General features: G+C 41.5%; 1 protein-coding gene across 8 annotated transcripts in view; it reads right to left on the minus strand.

The window, feature by feature from the left end:
* TMEM185A (transmembrane protein 185A) overlaps positions 1-19442 on the minus strand; it is a 33200-nt gene extending 13758 nt beyond the window's left edge. For 2 of the 8 annotated variants that reach the window (XM_040635966.1, XM_040635988.1), the window contains exon 1: positions 19252-19439. In XM_040635966.1, coding sequence (XP_040491900.1) covers positions 19252-19289 — 38 coding nt within the window. In that variant the 5' untranslated portion in view covers positions 19290-19439. Of the gene's footprint in view, positions 1-18819; positions 18944-19251 lie in introns of all 8 variants that reach the window. The other 6 variants (XM_040635983.1, XM_040635970.1, XM_040635987.1 and 3 more) reach the window with 6 other exon arrangements.
* Between the last annotated feature and the right edge of the window lie 1070 nt (positions 19443-20512).

A 20512-nucleotide genomic window follows, 5' to 3' on the forward strand; every position in this document is an offset into this window, starting at 1 on the left:
CTGTGTAGTAGACACACCATGTTAGGGGATTAGGAAAACATAAAAGAGACTAAAATAAGTTCCTTGCTTTCCAGGGCTTCCTGGTAGGAGGGTGGCCACACAGAAACACAGAACTATAATATAGCATGGTGTGTGCTGGAATGGTGCAAGGGTAGAGTGTGACGGGAACCCAGAAGAGGAAATCTGGATTCTGTCTGGGGGCACTAGGAAGCAGAGAAGTGATGCCCCTGGAGCTGGTTCCAGAAGATATGTGGAAAGCTGTCAGGCAAGAGGGACTGTGAGATTCGGAAGCATTCCAAGCAGAAGGAACTAGATGTACCAAAACCTGGAGGCTGAAAAAGGCTGACATGTTTAGGATATGGTTAAGTTTTGTCAGTGGTTAATTATTTGATTCTATTTGTAAAAAGGTATGGCATTTTTAATCTGCTGTATTCAGATATAGTCACATTTTGGTACATGTATTATACTTTCTGTGACTGAACAGATCACACACACACACACACACACACACACACTCACATTTCACATAAAAGGAACTTCCCAAAGAGGATGTCCTTAAAATATTAATGGGAAATTACACTGTTGAGGACTTCTAGTTCCAGCTTTGATGAAGTAAGAGGAATGGGGTTTTTCTTCCCACCTTAAACAATAAACTGGACAGAATATATGAAACAAGAGTTTTCATATACTGGACAACAAAGGCTGTGTCCAGCAAAGGACTGTAATGACAGGAAGGGAAGAAGGAATGAAAAGAAAGGAGGTAAATTTCATTACGGCTCCGGCTTACTGCCTAGACGTGGTTCCCAGCATGCAGCAAGAAGGTAGTTAAAGCCCAACCCTACTGACCATTGCACGAAATGTAAACGGCTTACCAGTTAAAAGACAAAGATTGTCAGACCGGATTAAAAAGCAGGACAACTATATGCTATCTGTAAGAAACCCACTTCGTCTAGCTATAAAATCACAGATTAAAACTAAAAGGACAGAAAAAGTTATACCAAGCAAACACTAACCAAAAGAAAGCTGGAGTGCCATGCTAATACCTGTTTTGGTCTTCTATTGTTGCTCTAACAATCACCACAAACGTAGCGGATTAAAACAATACAAATCTATTATCTTACAGTTGTATATGTGAGAAGTCCAGACAAGCTTGGTTGGTTTTGCTGCTCAGATGCTTATAAGGCTGCAATAAAGATGTCAGTTGGCTGGGCTCTTATCACGGGATTCTGGGAAGAATCTGCTTCCAAGTTCATTCAGGTTGCTGGCAATTTGGTTTCTTGTGGCTATAGCACTGAGATCCCGGTTTCTTCACTGACTGTCAGCTTGCGGCTGGCCCTTGGATCCTAGAGGTCTCTCTCTGATCCCTGCACATAAGCCTTTACATCTAAAAGCCAGCAACAGCATATTGAATCTTTCTCACACTTAGAATTCTTCTGACTTCTCCTTCTGCCACATTGCTCCTGCTTCCAGCGAAAGTTCTCTGCCTAAGAGCTCATGTGATTGGGTCCACCTGGATAATCCAGGATACTATTCCTATCATGTCCATAACTGTGGTAGGCAGAATTCTAAAGATGTTCCCCCAAATTCCTGTCCCCTGGTTATTCAATCAAACACTAATCTAGGTACTACCATGAAAGGACTTTGTAGACAGAGTTAAGGTTACTAATCAGGTGACCTTAAAATAGGGAGATTAGCCCAGATTTTCCAGGTGAGCCCAATGTAATCATATGAATCCCTAAAAGCAGAAAAAGGAGGCCTATGAGTGAGTCAGAGAGATGTAGCAAAGGAGGAGAGATGGGGCAGAAGGGGAAGTCAGAAAAATTCTAAACATTAGAAGGATTCAACTTACTTTTGCTCGGTTTGAAGATGGAGGAAAGGAGTCATGAGCCAAGAAATGCAAGCAGATTCTAGAAGTTGAGGATGATTCCTGCTGACAGCCAGCAAGAAAAATGGGGTCTCAGGCCTACAACTGCAAGGAACTAAATTCTGACAACAACCCAGAAGAGTCTGGAAACAGATTAAGCCCCGGAGCCCCAGAAAGGAATGCAGCCCTGCCCACACCTTGATTTTGGCCTTGTGAGACTCTAAACAGAAAATCCAAATTAGCCCTGGTACACCTGTACTTCTGACCCACAGAAATGTGAGATAATAAGTTCTGTGTAGTTTTAAGACACTAAATCTGTGGTAATTTGTCATGGAAACAACAGAAACTAGTACTATAACCTTAGATACTTTTGCAAAGTCTCCCTTACCATGTAACAGAACAGTCAGAGGTTCCAGGGCTTAGGGCCTGAATCTCTTTGGGGGGCCACTCTGCCTGCCACAATATAAGACAAGGTACGTTTTTGAACAAGAAATATTACCAGGGACAAATGGGGGCAGTTCATAATGAAAAGAGGTCAATTTGTCGAAGAAGATCTAACAACTGTACATATTTGTGTACCTAATGACAAAGCTTCACAATACACGTAGAAAATAATAAGGAAAAACGGAAAAAATCCATAATTACTATTGAAAATTAACACTTCTCTCTCAATAACGGATAGAATGCATTGAAATTACTAAGGAAACACAAGATTGTAATAACCCTTTATCAACCAACATGACCGAATTGATATTGATAAAGCACTCCTCCTACAACAGCAGAATATAAATTCCTTCCAAATGCACATGGAATATTCACCAAGACAGACTGAAATCTGGGTCATAAAATAAGACTCAGCAACTTTAGAAGGATCAAAATCATACAAAGTAAATCTCTATACACAACGGAACTAAAAATCAACAACAGAAAGATATCTGGAAAATTCTCAAAATGCTTGCAGATTAAACAACATTATTCTAAATAATCCATAGGTAAAAGAAAAAAACACAAGGAGAATTTGAAAAATTCCAGACTAAATGAAAATGGAAACACAGCTTACTAAAATTTGTGAGCTCCAGCTAAAGCAGTACCTAAGGGAACTTTATAGCATCAAATGCTTTTGTTAGAAAAGATCTAAAGTCAATGATCTAAGATGCACCTTAAGAAACTAGGAAGAGGGGCGCCTGGGTGGCCCAGTTGGTTGGGCATCGGCCTTTGGCTCAGGTCATGATTCCAGGGTCCTGGAATTGAGACCCACGTCGGGATCCCTGCTCAGTGGGGAGGTCAGCTTCTGCCTCTCCCTCTGCCCCTTCCCCTGCTTGTGCGCTCTCTCACTCCCTCTCTCTCAAATAAATAAATAAAATCTTAAAAAAAAAAAAAAAGAAACTAGGAAGAGAAGGAAATTTTAAAAAGTAAGTGGAAGGAAGGAAATGATAAATGTAAGTGCAGGAAAAAAAATCAATGAAACTAAAACCTGGTTCTTTGAAAAGATAAAGAAAAATAGTAAACCTATAGCCAGAGTAATCAGAAAAAAATAGTAGACAAAAATCACCAATATCAGCGAAATGAAAGCAGGGACATTACTACAAATCCTACAAACTTTACAGGGATATTATGAACAACTTTATGCAAGTAAATTTCTTGAAAGAAACATTATCAAAGTTCAGACAAGAAGAAATACTTTCACATCCCTATATCTATTAAATAAATTAAAATTGTAGTTAAAATCTTTCTAACGAAGAAAAGGTCAGGCTCTGAAAAAATCTACATCAAATACATAAAGAAGAAATAGTAGCAACTTTGTACAAATTCTTACAGAAAAAGATGGGAGGGTGATATTTTCCAATTTATTTTACGAGGGCAGCATTACTCTGATACCAAAACCTAACCAAGAAAGAAAACTATAAACCAATACCCTTCATGAACATAGATGCAAAAACCCTTTAAAAATTATCAAATTGAATCCAGCAATATATAAAATGGATATTACAGTACGACCAAGTGTGGGTCAGTCAAGATTGCAAGCTTGGCTTACCATCTGAAACCAATAATGTAATTCACTGTATTAATAGAATGAAAAAAAAAACATGACTATCTCAACAGTTTCAGAAAAAAACATTTGACATAATTCACTATCCATTCAAGATAAAAGCTCTAAACAAATTAGGAATAGAAGGGTATCTATGAAAATAATGTTTAATGATGCAAGACTAAAATACTTTCCCTATAGAAACAACGCAAGTACCTCCACTTCAATACATCTATTCAACCTGTACTGGAGGTCCTAGGCATAACAGTTAATACAAGAAAAAGAAATAAAAGCAATAAAGAGTTGAAAGGAAGGAGTAAATCTGATTATTTGCAGACAACATGACTATCTATGTAGAAAATCCTAGCTAATCTACCCAAAAAAACCACTTCCAAATCAAATAAGTGAATTTAGCAAAATTGCAGGATACAAGGTAAATGTACAAAAAATATTACTGTATTTCTTTAAGCTAGCAATGAAAAATTGGACACTGAGATTTTTAAAAAAAAAAACTATCATTTACTGCAACTTTCCTATAAATCTAAAACTATTCTAAAATTAAAAGTTCATGAAAAAACTGCCATTTACAAACATCATTAAAATATGAAATACTGAAATAAATGTAACAAAATATGTGCAAGACTTGTACATTGAAACCTACCAAACACTACCGAGAAAAATTAAAGATCTAAATAAACGGAGAGGTATACCACGTTTATAGATTTAAAAATTCAATATTGTTAAGATTTACATACTCTGTGTATTAATTTCCTATGGTTGTTATAACAAATTACCACCAACTTGGTGGCTTAAAATAATAGACATTTATTCTCTTACAGTTTTGGAGGCCAGAGGTCCAAAATAGGTTTCACTATTTTCACTAAGGTGTCAGCAGGGCCCACTCCCTCTGGAGACCTGGGGGAGAATCCATTCCTTGCCTTTTTCAATTTCTATAACTATATTCCTTACACTCCTTAGACCCCTTCCTCTATCATCAAAACCAGTAGTGCAGCATCTTTAAATCTTTTTCTTTGCTCACATCACATTGCCTTCTTGTGTTAATAGTACGTCCTTCTGCCTCCTTCTTACATGGAAACCCATGATTGATTTAGGACCCACCTAGATAACGCTAGATACTGTCCCCATCTCAAGATCTTTAACTTAATCACATATTTTATGACATAAGCTAATATTCACCTTTTTGCCACAGAAGGTAATATTCACAAATTCCATGGATTAGGAAGTGGTTATCTTTGACGGCCATTATTTAGCCTACCACATTCATCAAATTATTTAAAGATTCAACATAATCCCAATGAAAATTTCTCTGTAGAAATTGACATAGTGATTCTAAAAGTTATGTGAAAATGAAAGGACCCATAATGGGCAAAATAATTGTGAGAAAGAATAAAGTTGGAGAATCTATACTACATACTTTCAAGGCTTATTATAAAGTTACAACAATCAAGACAATGTGGTATTAACATTAGGAGAGACACAGAGAACGGAATAGAATCCAAAAATAGACTCATACATATATGGTCAGTTAATTTTTGACAAAGGCGCCAAGGCAATTCAATGGAGAAAGGATTGTGCTTCAACAAATGGTGCTGAAACAGATGGACAGATGAGGGAAATGCACCTAGACTCTTAACCTCATGGCATACACAAACATTTGTGTGAAATTGATCACAGACCTGCATGTAATAGCCCAAACTATAAAACATCTAGAAAACATAGGAGGGAAAAACACTTGCCACCTAGTGTTAGGAAAAGATTTCTTAGATGGGATACAAAACTGGACTTCTTCAAAATTGAAAACTCTTAATCTCCAAAAAAGACAATTAAAAAAATGAAAACCCAAGCCACAACTGGGAGAACACATTCTGAAAACATATATCTTAAAAAGTACCTGTATCCAGCACACATAAAGGACTTTTACAACTAAAAAATGGCAAAACAATCTAATTTAAAAATGGCCAAAAAGGGGCTCCTGGGTGGCACAGCGGTTAAGTGTCTGCCTTCAGCTCAGGGTGTGATCCCGGCGTTATGGGATCGAGCCCCACATCAGGCTCCTCCACTGGGAGCCTGCTTCTTCCTCTCCCACTCCCTCTGCTTGTGTTCCCTCTCTCGCTGGCTGTCTCTCTCTCTGTCGAATAAAATAAAATAAAATCTTTAAAAAAAAAATGGCCAAAAAAATAAGAACAGACACTCCATCAGAGAAGTTATATAAAAGGCAAATAAGCACATGAGAAGATAATCAATATTTTTTGGCATTAAGGAAATATAATATCAATGCAATAAAACAAGATAAAACTACACACTCACCACAATGGCTAAAATTAAAATGATCAACTTAGACAACTATTGCTAAGGATGTGGAACAACTGGTCCCTCACATACTGCCGCTAAGAATGCAAAACAGTAGAGCCACTTTCAAAAACACTAGGGCAGTTTCTATAAAGTACATACTTACTCTATGGTCCAGCAATCCCATGCCTAGGTATTTACTCAAGAAAATGAGAAGTTTATGTCCATACAAAGACTTGTATTCAAATGTTCAAAGCAGCTTTATTTTTTATAGCCACTGGCACCAACCCAAATGTCCATCAATTGGTGAACAGTTAAACCAATTGTGGTATATCTGTTCAATGGAATACTCATCAGCAGTAAAAAGGAACAAAGCAGGGATGCATGCGACAAGATGCATAAACCTCAAATGCTCTATGCTAAGTAAAATAACTCAAACTGAAAACACAACATACCGTATCACTCCATTTAGATGATGTTTTGGAAAAGACAAAAGTGTAGATACAGAAAGTACATCAGTGTGGTTACCAGTGGCTGTGTAGGAGGAAAAAGCTGACTACAAAAGAACAGGAGGGAGTTGTTTCTGCAGTGCCGAACTGTGCTGAATCTAGATCTTTGGGTGGTGGTCACACAAAGAGATGGATTTATCAAAACGCCGACGACTGTGCTCTAAAAAAAAGGTAAATTTTACTGCATGGAAAATTACTTCAATAAACCTGGCATATCTATTGATCTACCTGTGCGTACACAACTACCTCAGTAGTTGACATTTACAGGACGTTTATGACAGGTCAATACTGTGCTGCTTTTCATGCACTATCTCACTTCAGCCTCACAGCAACCCTTGCGAAGGAGGTACCTTGGCTATTCTCATTTTACAGATAAGGAACAAAGGCTTAGATGTTAAATATCTTGTCCAAGCAGCTAGCAGTTCACAGAGCTGGGATTCACACTAAGATCGATTTGACATTTGACCCCAAAGTCCTTTTAATACTGCCATTATACTGATAATTCAACATTCTCGGAAAAGCATCTGGAAAGACAGGCACTGAGAATTAACAACAGTCTCCAGTGGGGAGGATTAAGGACAGTCTTTACATTCTCATGACTGACTTCTTTTCAAGGTACACGTACTGCACTTGCATTATGAAAAACAATGTAAGAAACTTCAATTGGAAAACAGGGGGAGGTTGTAAGGAGATGGGACCTACAAAACTCAACTCAGAAGTAAACCTCCAAGAATGTAAACCACAGCTAACGGACCAAAAGATTTGGAAAGGTTGCTAACTAGAATATATATATACTGCCTTTTTGTACCATAGTATTCTCGTCTATAAAATGAGAGTAATACGTACCTCATAAGGTGGTTGTGAGTACAAGATAATGAATACGAAAAGTGCTTTGTGTAAAGCACTATATTAGTGGTTCTCAATTTTTTTTGTATCAGGACTCCTTTACACTCTTAAAAGTACTGAGGAACCCAAAGAGCTTTGTTTATATGGGTTATACCTATTATTATTTACTATATCAGATTTTGAAACTGGTATTTTGAAATATTTATTAATTCATTTAAAAATAACAATAAAGGCATTATATGTTAACATAATTTTAATGAAAAAAAGATCATTTTCCAAAATTGACACAGTTTTGAAAATTTTTTAAATGTCTGGCTTCATAAAAGACACCTAGGTTTTAATATCTACATCTGCATTCGTTCTGTTGCAATATGTTGTTTTGTTTCAAGCATATGAAGAAAATCTGGCTTCACAGAGATTTGTAGTTGGAAAAGAACTGAGTATTTTAATAGCTCTTTCAGATAATGGTGGATTTTCTTCTTTGACAGGATACCAAAAGTCAACCAGTGGTAGTAGCTTCCTGAAGGTTAAGTGTGATGTGGAATCCAAAACTCTATCACTAAACTTTTTGTAGTCTGCTACGTTAAAATCCATTGGTCTCTCTGGCACTTCAAATGAATGAAAGTTTTATCCCTGCATAATACTGTGTAGGTTGATTGAAAAATACTAGTTCACTGAGTAATAAAGATCTTTCAAATGTTGACACATTTCATTAAACAAAGGCAAAAAATCACATTAGTTATTGTCACAACCCATTTCATCAGAAATATGTAAGTATTGGGAGGCTGTCAAGTTCATGGGGGTAGATAAAACTTTTCAAAAATTCTTACCTTCCCTTGAAAGCTCAAATTTTACTGTTTGCAAAAACACCATCAGTTGTTTTCCTTGTTGAAAACATTGAAGACACTCCAACGATTTTTTAAATTTTAAGTTAGATTTGTGCTTACTGCGTATCAGTGCTGCTATTTCCAAGTCACAGGTTCACTTGGATTTTCAAGAAAAATGTCTGCCAAGTGCTCTAAGACAAACAGCCCCAGTCTTGTCTGTGAGCTGTCCTCCCAGGTAAAAATGGTGTTCCAGGAAAAAAGGCAGCCTGAAGCCCAGGCACACAAGTGGGGTTTTTTGTTGTTGGAGTAATCTCTACACCCCAAGCAGGGCTTGAACTTACAACTCTGAGATCAAGAATTGCACACTCTACTGAGTGAGCCAACCAGGCACCCCCACAAGTGTTTTCCCTTGAGTCAACGACTGTACCTTATCGGTCACACAGAATATTAAAATGGATGTATACTCAAGGGTCAATATTTAGTGAGACTGGTATCTTTTATGTTTTATTAAGGACATCCTTATGTGAAGCTGGCTTTTTTTTTTTTTAACTGCAAGCGTGCTGCAGTGAAGAATCCAGTGACTGTGAGTACAGTTCCATGTCACCGGCTGGATTCGTGCTCAGGTGGCAGCAGTTTACCCAGCACTACTTTTGTACCGTCAGTGCAAATGTCAACCCAGAGAGGGGCAAGAACATCTTAGTATTATGAAAATAGTCGTGGCCTTTGCAGACCCCTCGAAAGGTTCTCAAGCTCCCCCCACAAGGGGTCTGTGAAAAATGGTTTGATAACTGCTGCACTGAGTACATGTTAGTTATGACTATTAATGCTCAAAACCAAGGGAGGCTTTTACGAGCTGCTACAAAGACAGAGAGCTACCAGTGAAAGACGCCAAGGTACCAATGACCTCACCACTAGACTCTGGAGAAGAAAAAGGCTTGAAGGGGATGCACAAGCTAATAGAAATGGAGTGATCACCACAGAGAAAGGAATTAGCAGAAGCGACTTTTTCCTCTCTGAAAGCCCAGGGGGACAGTGCAAAAACTAGAAACCAGAACCAACCTGTCAACCAAAGCCTATGGCAACACATATCATTACCAGAAACAACAGACTTGAAAACAGACAATTTAAAAAAAAAATAAGTGAATAAAATATTAACAAATGCAAGGACAATGGTAAACATAGGATTCATAGGTAGATTAAATAATATATAGAGGTAAAATTTTTCTAAAGGATTTTCAAACTATAAACAAAAAATAGATGAGGTGCAGGGAGAGCAAACCCTCTGAGCTAAATTCATTATCTTCCTTAAAAGAGAGGGTTTTTTTTATTTAATTGAAGAAAATAGCAGAAATAATGAAAATAGAAGTACTAAAACGTTTAAAATGTTGGAAAGTGATTACTTTATAATTTTTTATATAATTTAAAAGGAAATTAAGAGTTCTGGGTCTATTACATGAAAAATGAAAAACAGAAACAAGATGAACTTATAAGAGGACAAATAATAATACAAAAATAAAATTCCTACTTCAAATACTGGGGTTGAAAAATTATAAATAGGATGAAACGTTCTTGTATTACTCTCCTATTGCTGTCATACAAAGATACCACCAACCTTGTGGCTTAAAAAGCATAAACTCATTATCTTTACTGTTCCAAACATCAAGCGTCTGAAATGGTTCTCTCATTGGGCTAAAATCAAGGTGCCACCAGAGCTGTGATCCTTCCAGAGACTCTAGGAGAGACGGTTTCCCTGCCTGACCAGCTTCTAGAGGCTGCCTTGTAGCCCCTTGGCTCATGGTCCCTTGCTCCAGTTTCAAAGCCAGCAGGGGAGAGTCCAGTCCTCCTTACAGCAATTCACTCTGACCTCCACTTCTGCCCTCCCTCTTCTACAGTTAAGAATTGTGATTATCGGCCTTGCCAGGGAATCCAGAACAATCTCCCTATTTTCAGGTCAGCTGATTAGCAACCTTAATTCCATCTGCTACATTAATTCCTCTTTGCCATATAATGGAATATATTCCTAGGTTCCCAGAATTAGGATGTGGGTATATCTGGGGGATCATTATTTTGCCTACCACAGACCTATAATTAAAAAGTTCTCTTACTGGATTAACAAATAAAATCTAAATCTGTTGCATTCAAGAGTCACATTTGCAACCGATATCAAAAGTCAAACCAACTACAAGAAAGGAAAAGACAAAGGTTTATCATGTTTGGGTAAGGACAAGAGAAGCAGAAGAGAATACAGTAATTTGGTAGATTTCAAAGATAAACTATTAAAATACTAAAATGACTAACAATGAAAATGTAAACAATGAAAGACTAGCAACATGGCCATAGAAGACGGCAATAATCTGATCATTTTTCTTTTAAGAATACACAGAGATATTTTCATTGTGGGCTTCTACATGCTACTATTAAATAATCACAGATAAAGTAGACAAAATTCCTAAGGAAACTATGGAAATGAACACTACAGTAGACAAAAAATAGCATGGTTCTGGGGCGCCTGGGTGGCACAGCGGTTAAGCGTCTGCCTTCGGCTCAGGGCATGATCCCGGTGTTATGGGATCGAGCCCCATATCAGGCTCCTCCGCTATGAGCCTGCTTCTTCCTCTCCCACTCCCCCTGCTTGTGTTCCCTCTCTCGCTGGCTGTCTCTATCTCTGTCAAATAAATAAATAAAATCTTTAAAAAAAAAAATAGCATGGTTCTATAGAGAGAGTCAAATAGCAGGACAAAAATTACGCTTTCTTTACATACATACAGATTTTTCCAGATGGGGGAGGAAAAGGATCATGGGCACTGATTCACGATAAACACAAATCTAAGGGGGGCACACGATGTAATGAGCACTGGATGTTGTATGCAGCTGATGACTCACTAAATTCTACCCCCAAAACTGGTAATACACTCTATGTTACCTAACTCCAATTTAAATAAAATCTTTAAAAAATAAAATAAAATTTAAAAAACTGTTTGAATGCCTTCAATGTATGGAATGTATAAAAATGAGAAAGGAAGTCTCTGCCCTGAAGTTGCTCTAAGCCAGTACACAGAAAATCGGTTTCTCTGGGAGAGATGGGAAGGGAGGTGGGATCTGGGCAGTAAGTTGGGGACAGGGAATTCCAGACAAAGGGATAAGACTGTTTAAAGTATGAAACAGTTTTGAAACAGTTTTGTTGTATCCCAGGGGACTGGAACACACAGAGTAAATCCTGTAAATCGTGGGGGGTGGGGAGCTAGACAGACAGGAGGAAAGGCACCAGAGAAAATAAAGGGAAAGTATGCTGGGGTAACAAGGTAGGGGTTTTTGAATATTAAGATAAAGTCCTTGGAATTTATTAATAGGCAATGGGAGCCACTGAAGATTTTCTGAGTAAAAGAAAGGTATAGAAAGCATAGAAGAATGTGTAAATTAAATTATAATTGGCAGAGACTGGAAGCTGAAATTCTATACAATTCATAATAAACCAAAACAATAGATTTAACATTGCTTAACCATATGGATCTTTTTCAATGTTCACTTGTGAAGCAGTGCGGCAGAGCGGAAGAGATCATTTGTGCAACTCTGAACTTTGGGTTCTTCAGGAGCAAAATGCAGATAATACTACCTCTACCAGGCAGTGCTGAGGTAAGAATTAAGTAACCTATCAGAAAGCACCTATTGCAAGGCTTGGTGCCACAGGCTTGCAGGTAATAATAAATGTTCGTTTCCCTCCTTAAGTAATGACTAAATCCATGATGAAACAGAACACTAGGGAAGAGTATTTAAAATACTACTAAAACCCAACTAAAATACCAAAACATCCAGGCTGCTGCCAAAGCAAGACTCACAGAAAACGTATCCACTCCAAAAGTGCAACTAAAAGCAAAAAAGAAAAGAAAGAAAAAAAAAGGCAAAGGGAAAACTAGTGAACTAAGTTTCTATCTAAGAAATTTACGGGGGAAAATACCAAAGGAGCCAAAATATATAAATAATAAAACTAAAAGCAGAAATGTAGATACAAAAGCAGAACCAATCAGTAACACCAATAGCTGGTTCTTTGAAAAAAATAAACTACAAAGTTAGTCAAATAAATCAATATACTCAGAAATTTTAGAAGATGTAATTTATACACACATCTGAGAGCCAAGTAAAAAAGATAACTGCCTATCAGAGAGGGAATTCCAAACCTGATTGGCAAGCAGAGAAGATGACGCAGCAATAACACAGTGACAAGAAAATTTATTTTAAAAAAAGTCGCAAGCCTAAACTACTTTGAGTCACTTTTCAAGAAATATTTAGACCAGAGTCCAAGTATAAAAATAGACTTCGCTTAATTCTCTATGAACCAGCAAATGGAGGTTCCGCTGGATATTGTGGCATCAACCACTACTTCCTCGATTTCACTTTTCCAATTACACCTTTAAAATGGATGTACTCCGCTCTATGAATCTGCAGTGCTAGCACAGGATCACTGAATAGTGTCACCGGGGTCAAACTACAAAGCTAGCGTTCTCTCTGAAATGTATATGGAGCTTTCTTGCTTGAGGCTCAAATTCCCTCTCCCCACTTTGCTGGGAAGAGAAAGGGACCGAGGGGAGAGAGAACATACCTAGGAAAGAGATGACTCTGGGTGTAAAAGTTTTAGTATCTGTTTTCTGCAAATTAAAAGAATGCAACTTGGGGCGCTGGGGCAGCTCAGTCGGTTAAGCGTCTGCCTTTGGCTCAGGTCATGATCTCCTGGTCCTGGGATCGACCCTGGGTCAGGCTCCCTGCTCAGCAGGGAGTCTGCTTCTTTCTCTCTCTCTCCCTCTGCCCCTCCTCTCTGCTCATTCTCTCTCAAATAAATAAAATCTTTAAAAACAAAAAACAAAAAAAAAAACCCAAAAGAATGCAACTGGACTCATTTTAGATCCATCAGTCTTTTCCAGTTAAATGCAGCAGGCACAAACGCACACACATGCAGGTACACGTGTGCACACATGCGTGGCGTACACACGCTCTGGGTGACACATCCCTGTGGGCGCCTCTCTGTCTACAACTTCAGAGAATGGCTCCAACTGACAAACTGCTAAGTGACACTCTCCCAAACTGTTAAAGGGACTGTATCTCTTACACTGAGCAGAACCTTACTGACAAAATTTAAATTCTTTTAGTGGCAATTTTAACTGGTTATATTAAGACGAATAATGTTTAAGGGCATCTAACCAGAAGATGTAAGAAAGCACAAAAGCCCAATAAAAAAAAATCACTCTTAAGGAGGACTAGAATGAGGCCAGGCTGGAAGTTTATCAGCTATGCAACTGCGAGGGGTGGGGGTGTCACTCTCTCCCTAAGCCTATCTCCTCCTGGGTTTGCTCACATATGAATTCACTAAGATTGAGGGATGTGGAAGCCCTGTGTAAATGATCAATTTTACCTATTTTTTTGCTGCTACTACTATTCTACAAGAGAAAAGCTGTAACAATTTCATTTAGCAATCGTTTTTCTCACTACTAGGCCATAGCGGACAAAGTACGAATCATTAGATATAAAGAGCCTATCTCAAGTTCATTTCAAGGCTTTCATCTTGAATTCTAGTACAGGTATGACCTATGATCAGGCAAGGCAATTAGAAACCCCAAGCTCAATACTCCTAGAGTCCTAGGAAACCATCTAAAACTCCTCACACCCACTGTCTCTCCCCTACAACAGAGTCTCCAATGTACACGTCTATTTGTACTCAGCATCCGCTCACTCAGCACATTTATCGAATGCCTCAACAACCTGGACTTCAAAGAGCTCACAGACAAGAAAAATATTGTGTGTGTGTAATTATCAAATGGGAATATTTTTAAAACCCAAAATTATGCATTCGAATGGGACTTGTCTCCTTTCAACAGTCCCGGGGAGGCCATGAGCTAATTCCACTTCATTGCTCAAACCACCTTTGGAGCTTTCCTCCTGGAATCACCTTGAGAGCCTGCAGTCTGTCTTTTTGAATATCCTCAATGGTGCCAACTCTTCACTGAGAGTGAATTCGATTTCTGGAAATGGCCAAAAGTCAGTGAGAGCCAAGTTTAGTGAATAAGATGTACGATCAAACTAGGTGGCACTATTTTGGTTCAGAAATGATCCATGATTATAAATAAAGCAATGAGACGGATTTCCTTATATGATTTGTAATCTGACTCCAAAGGAAATTTCAGATGAGTAACAAGGAATACGAGCAGTGGAATAGGAATATACATATTCCTCTTTTTCCTAAGTAACTTCTTTGAGGGGTAACACGCATTTGGATGTGTAAGCTCAGATATAAGGTTTGCTTTGTGTAATCACAACTCATAAATAGAAGGCTCTTTGGGATACTGGACCCACTGTGTCACAGGCGGGCCTGTCACTAAATTAGAGAGGTCGCATGGCATGCAGGAATGAGCACAGGCTTCAGAAGGAGACCGACTGACTCACGTTAGAATCCTGACCTGGCCCCTTGCCACCTGTGCGACTTCAGGGAAGTCAGAAGCTCGCTAAGACCCTGTGAAACAAGGCTGATCATCTAACTTGCAGGGTTGTTGCGAAGATCTGAGATAACGCCAAAAGCACCGACACTGTGCCCAACCGGTGCTAGGTGCCCCATGAGTCACACCTATTATTAATAATAACCTCAGTATAATCAGGAGGTTTTTCTTACTCTAGGTGGCTTAAGAGGACAGAACGACAGATAAGCAGACATTTGGGTGGTAGGTGAGTAGTTCATAAACAGTACCAACATACATTCACTACCAATGGATCTGGAGCCGGCTTAAAAAAAAAAAACCCAGTAATATGCAAATGATATTTGTAGTAATCATTCACACTACAGGTACTATTTTTAAATCATATGACATGTGCCACCTGCAGCGCTGCCACCACACTGACCTTTCACCACTGTCTGAGCATACTAGGCCCTCTCATGAACCCTGTGCCTCTGCATCCTCTGTCCCTCCTAACTTGCCTTTCCTGCCCTCTGGTCTGAAAAAACCCTACAATTATATCCTTCCAGACTGAGCTGTGGAATCTTCCCTGACTGCTCTGACAATTGGTGGCTCTGCCCCTTGCGCTACCACAGCATTTGGTTCCTGTCTCTGGAATGCCTCATCCTGTGTTGAATTTTAATTTCTCTTCCCATTTCTACTTCTGCCAGGCTTGAGCATAGAGAGGAATTATATCTCACTTATTTTTGTACTTAGAGCACCTAGCATATCTCTTGGCACACAGTAGGAACTCGGGAGATGTCTCATGAATGAATGCTTTAAATATAAACACTTCACAAATGCCTGGTAAAGGCCAGGTAGCTGTCTTTTGTTAACAACTACCAAAAATCACATCCATTTTTCCTAAATTCAAAGAAGAGACAAGATAACTTACATAGACTACAGAATGGCTTTAGAAGTTGCAGCATATGGAACTTTCTAAATGCTACTGACCTCCTTAGTACTCCATGCTCCCATGACAGAACACTCAGAGCAGCATCCCTCAGCCTTCGTCCCAGTCCAGCACATCTGTGGGCTGCACCTCACTGTCAGGAGCTCACTGCAGATGACTCAGAGGGCCTTGCAGAGTTCTCACAGCCTTCCAGCACTGCTGGCTCCCAGGGCTGAAGGGCCTTCTCCAAGCCAGCAACTCCAGCAAGTTAGGAGAAAATCCCAAGGCTCCGTGGTGTGGCCAGGGTGCTGGCTTAATGCCACCTACTCCCAGATCCCCACCTCCTACAAGCACCTCAGAATCAGTCTGCCAATCCTGTATACTGCTGATAGTTGCCCATTCAATGAATAAGGCCCTCGGTGTTATGTTAGGAAGCCTCAGGCATTCCAACAAGGACTTGGTGGGTCCAGTGTGCCTGTTTCAGTGAGTCTTAACCTGTGTAACTAAAAAGTTCACAATCAACTAGTTCTGTGCCAGATGGAAATAGGCAGAGGGTCAGCTGGCAGCCCTGTGCATCTGAGTGCTGACATTTGTGAATCATTCTATTACTGCAGTTTTCCAGAGCGTTGGCAATACAGCAGTGGGTTCAGACTCACCAAGATCAAAAGGTTGGAAAGGAGAGCTGGAGCCATGGCCCATGCCTTGGGACCCACAAAACCATGACAGTGACTATTTTTGTGACACACATAATCCACAAAGTAAAGGCAGCCACATTCTGCCTTAGTGTCATGGTCCTTCCTGTCTCTCTAATGGAATGGCTGCATTCTGAAGGAGGAAAGAAGATGAGAAGAAAGAGGACCAGGCCACAGACCACCAAGCAAGCAGTGACTGGAAGAAGCCACTTTAGATTTCTCCTATAGGCTTTGGAGAGTCATTCATTCATTCATTCATTCATCCATTCATTCCACAAATATTTAATGAGTCAGGTACTATTCCAGGTATACAGGATACCATTATGGACAGAATCATGGTTCTGGCCCCATGGAGCTTATAGTTTAGTAGGGGAGACAGGCATTAATCAAATAAGCACACAGATATAAGGGTACAAATAAATGCTATGATGGAAGAATTCAGCATGCTACAGAGATCCTATAAACAGATATCAGTGGACTTAGGTGAGTCAGAAAGGCTTTCCTCAGCAAGTAACTAGTGAGCTGAGATCTCAAGGATAAATAAGAGTTAACTAGGTCAGGAGGAGAGGAGAGGGAAACATCCCTGGCAACGAGAACAGCATGTGCCAAGGTCCTGGGGTAGGAGGGAGATGTTGAACTGGCTCCAAATTAGAGGCAGGGAGAAAGGCAGCAGCACCAAGGTTAGAGGCCCTGGCACAAGGTATCTTCCTGTCTAGACCCCTTGGTTTGCACTCCAGCTGTCCAGAAGGCCCTCCTCAGCATGGAACAAGCCTAAAGAACAATGTCAACAACTAGGTGTGCCCACGAAACACGACACATCACTAGCTAAAAAATCAGACTTGCCAATATTACCTGACCACTGTCTTAGCAGTCACCACTGTGAGGCAACACTGCTCACTCCCACTGAAGCAACACTGTATCAGGAAACTGATGCCCTATAAAAGGTCTTTAAACTTAGACATGCATTTCAATCCAGTAGAATTAAAGTGTTGATAAATATATTGATGATTACTATAAATCTGTTTAGATACCTAATATTTCATCTTAATTTTCATATACCAATTTTTTGGGGCTGGGGGAGAAGCTATAGGAAAAGAAAATGGTTAAGGATGTTATCTGTGCAGCACTATTGTGCTTTGGCAACTGTTAGCCAGTTAGAACTGTTAGGCAGTTCTTGGGTTCTGAATTATCTGTCACCTGGCAAAACAGTCCTGAACTATCTATTTGTAAAGCACTTTGCAACCAATCATTCATTTGGCTTCCCATCCTGCTGAGATTATACTCATTCTACAGATAAAACAGATAAGCGAGTAGCCCAAGGATACAAAACAATTCAGGTTCTACTTATCTTTCTTACCACCCTCCCCAAACAACGTAGACACACAAGGCCCTTCCAACTCCAGTGCCAATCTTGCTACCCTGTATATCAGTCCTCACCCCTAGGAGCAGCAGAGGAAGGTGCTGCAGTCCCTTCTCCTTTACCTCCTCTCAACACGCTCCTCGATGCAGAATGCTTTCAAGGCCAACAATGATAACGACCGCACTGTGATTTTAACATTGGCACTCCAGACTAGAATATGAACTCAGTAGTGCTCAAAGAGGAATAGAACACCTAGGAAGTCACAGTGGCTTACAGCTTAAAATGTCACTGTCCCCAGGAAGACTGCACTCCCAATACTCTCTCTCCATCTCTCCCAAGACTTCTCTTCATCCCCCACAAGCAGCCCAGGCAGTGCAGTGGTCTCCACTGGGCTCCCACAGACCAACACTAAACAGTGCTGTAAATCATCTATTTACATCTCTTTCTCCATCCACAAGCTGGGACCTCCCAGCATCTGAAGCACCTCGCATTGGACCTAGCATACAAAAGGTTGATTGAGGGCACAGCTTCGCACCAGCAACTAAGGGAAACAGGTACTCCCTTCACAGACTAGTGGACTTGGAAGATCAATTAGGCCAACTCATTTTTCAGATGAGCAGAGAATATGTAACTCAGTCACATGGGGCCCGGTCCCCAATCCAGATCTTTCGGCTCAGTTTAGTTCCACAAACATTTTATAAGGGCCTGCTCTGTTTCAGACACCGTGGGAGGTGCTGGGGATAGTGAGATGTGCAGGAGACAGTCTCTGCTTCAGGAAGCACCCAGCCTGGGGGAGGCAACAGAGTTACAGAACACTTGGGCAAGTGCAAGGACAGGCGCCTGATTCCTTAATCAGTGTTCTCTCCACACTGTCCACTGGATATTCCCCAGCTGGGAAACAGGACAACAGTATCCGCTTCCTGCAAATAAACTTACAGTGAAGACTGAAGAGAAACCGCGTATGGAAAATCGTCAGGTTCACCCCCAGAGGCATTATGTAAGGTATTGCCATACCCTGACACCAACTCCGAAGATTCAACGGTCGTTTCAGATATCACTCGACAAAGCAGCAAACGAGCGAGGGGTGGGCACACATCCAAGGAAAACCTCAAGGGCTCGGAGGAACTGGAGGAAACAGCTGGGGTGGGGGTGGGGGGGTAGGAGTGTTGGGTCAAGCGAAACGGCTCCTGCGAGGGGAGCGGAGGGCAGGCAGCGGGGTGCGGGAACAGGGGACAGGAAGGGGGCGTTGGGCCAGCAACCAGGGTGGGCCGGCCGAGAGGAACGCGGCTCCCGCGGGGCCGAAGTCGGCGGGGGGAGGGGGGGGCAATGAAGGCACCGGGCGCGGGAGCGGGAAGCGCTGCCCGGAGAGCCGCTCGCACCACGGGGGGCTGCCCCGCCGCCCGCCGCATCCTCACGCCCGCCGCGCCTCCCCCGGCGGCGCCTCACCTCGGGTTGAAGTCCTGGAAGAGGCCCCTCAGGTTCATGGCGGAGAACTTCGCCGCGGCGGCCTCCTCCTCCCCCCTCCCCCCGCGCCGCGCAGCCTGCGCGTTACAGCGGGTTCATGGTGCCGGCGCGAGCCGCGTAATCCCCGCCGCCGCCCGGAGAAACCTGAGCTACCGCCTCCCACCCGTCCTTCCGGGCTTCCGTACGACGGCGGCGCATGCGCCCTAGCCCCGCCCCGCCGGCCGGGGAAGCGAGGCGAGCCGCGTGCGACGCCGCCGTCTTGGCTGGCGGCTCTCCGGGCCACGGCCCTGGGTTCCCCGCGCGGCGGCCGCCCTGCGGACGGCGGGGGGCGTGGAGTTTGGGAGAGACGGGGATCCTGGGGAGACGGCGGAGAGACGAAAAGGGAAGCTGACTGGGCGCAGGCCTGCGGGAAGGGAGCGCACCACCCTAGAATCCCTCGGGGAGATCTTCACAGACACCTGTCACCTTAGGCCGCTCTGCCCTTCGGGAAATTTCCCCTGAGCCTGGGCGGGAAGGGGGATAGTGACCACGGTGACTCGTTGCATTTTGGCGTTCTTATCCCAGGCTTCACCTGTTAGATCCGTCGGTGACTCCCAAGCCTGCATCTCAATTTCCCTCCCAAGGCCCAGGCCTGCATATGGGTACATGCTGGCGGTCCCACACTAAGGTTACCCTGCGCCACAGTCGTCTTTCCTCCAAACTGCCTTCCCCTCCTGGGTTGCCATCTCCCTTGGTAGCAGACCTATTCACGGGGGCATGCCCAACTGGAAATCTGGTAGTCATCCTCCCATTTGCTAACCTAGTTCAGAGACTCCTTGGCCCCTGCCTAGATTTTGTGGTCACTTCCCACCTGGCCTCTTCCTCCACTCCAGGACATCCTATTTATAACTACAAGGTTCATCTCCCTTGGACAAGTCAACATCTTGGACTCAATTTTTCTCCTCTGCAAAATGGAGAAGATAAAACCGACTTCCTAAACTTGGATAAGATAGTGTGCGTAACACTGCTTGGTTCACACCAAATGCTCAGAGAATGCTCTTGCTCTCTGGTGCTCTTTCAAGTTCCTATCTCCTTAGAAGTCTATTTACTTTTGGAATTAGCTGGACAAGTTCACAACAGGTGATCTAGTCCACCTTCTTCACTTTGGCTTTTTTAAGAATTTTCCATGAGCACAGCAATACCTTGGACATTAGTCTAGTATCATTATGGATAATAGTTGTACTTTGTTACAATAACAGTTTCA

Source organism: Ursus maritimus (assembly GCF_017311325.1).
Source record: "Ursus maritimus isolate PB19 chromosome X unlocalized genomic scaffold, ASM1731132v1 scaffold_X4, whole genome shotgun sequence".
NCBI classification, from domain to species: domain Eukaryota; kingdom Metazoa; phylum Chordata; class Mammalia; order Carnivora; family Ursidae; genus Ursus; species Ursus maritimus.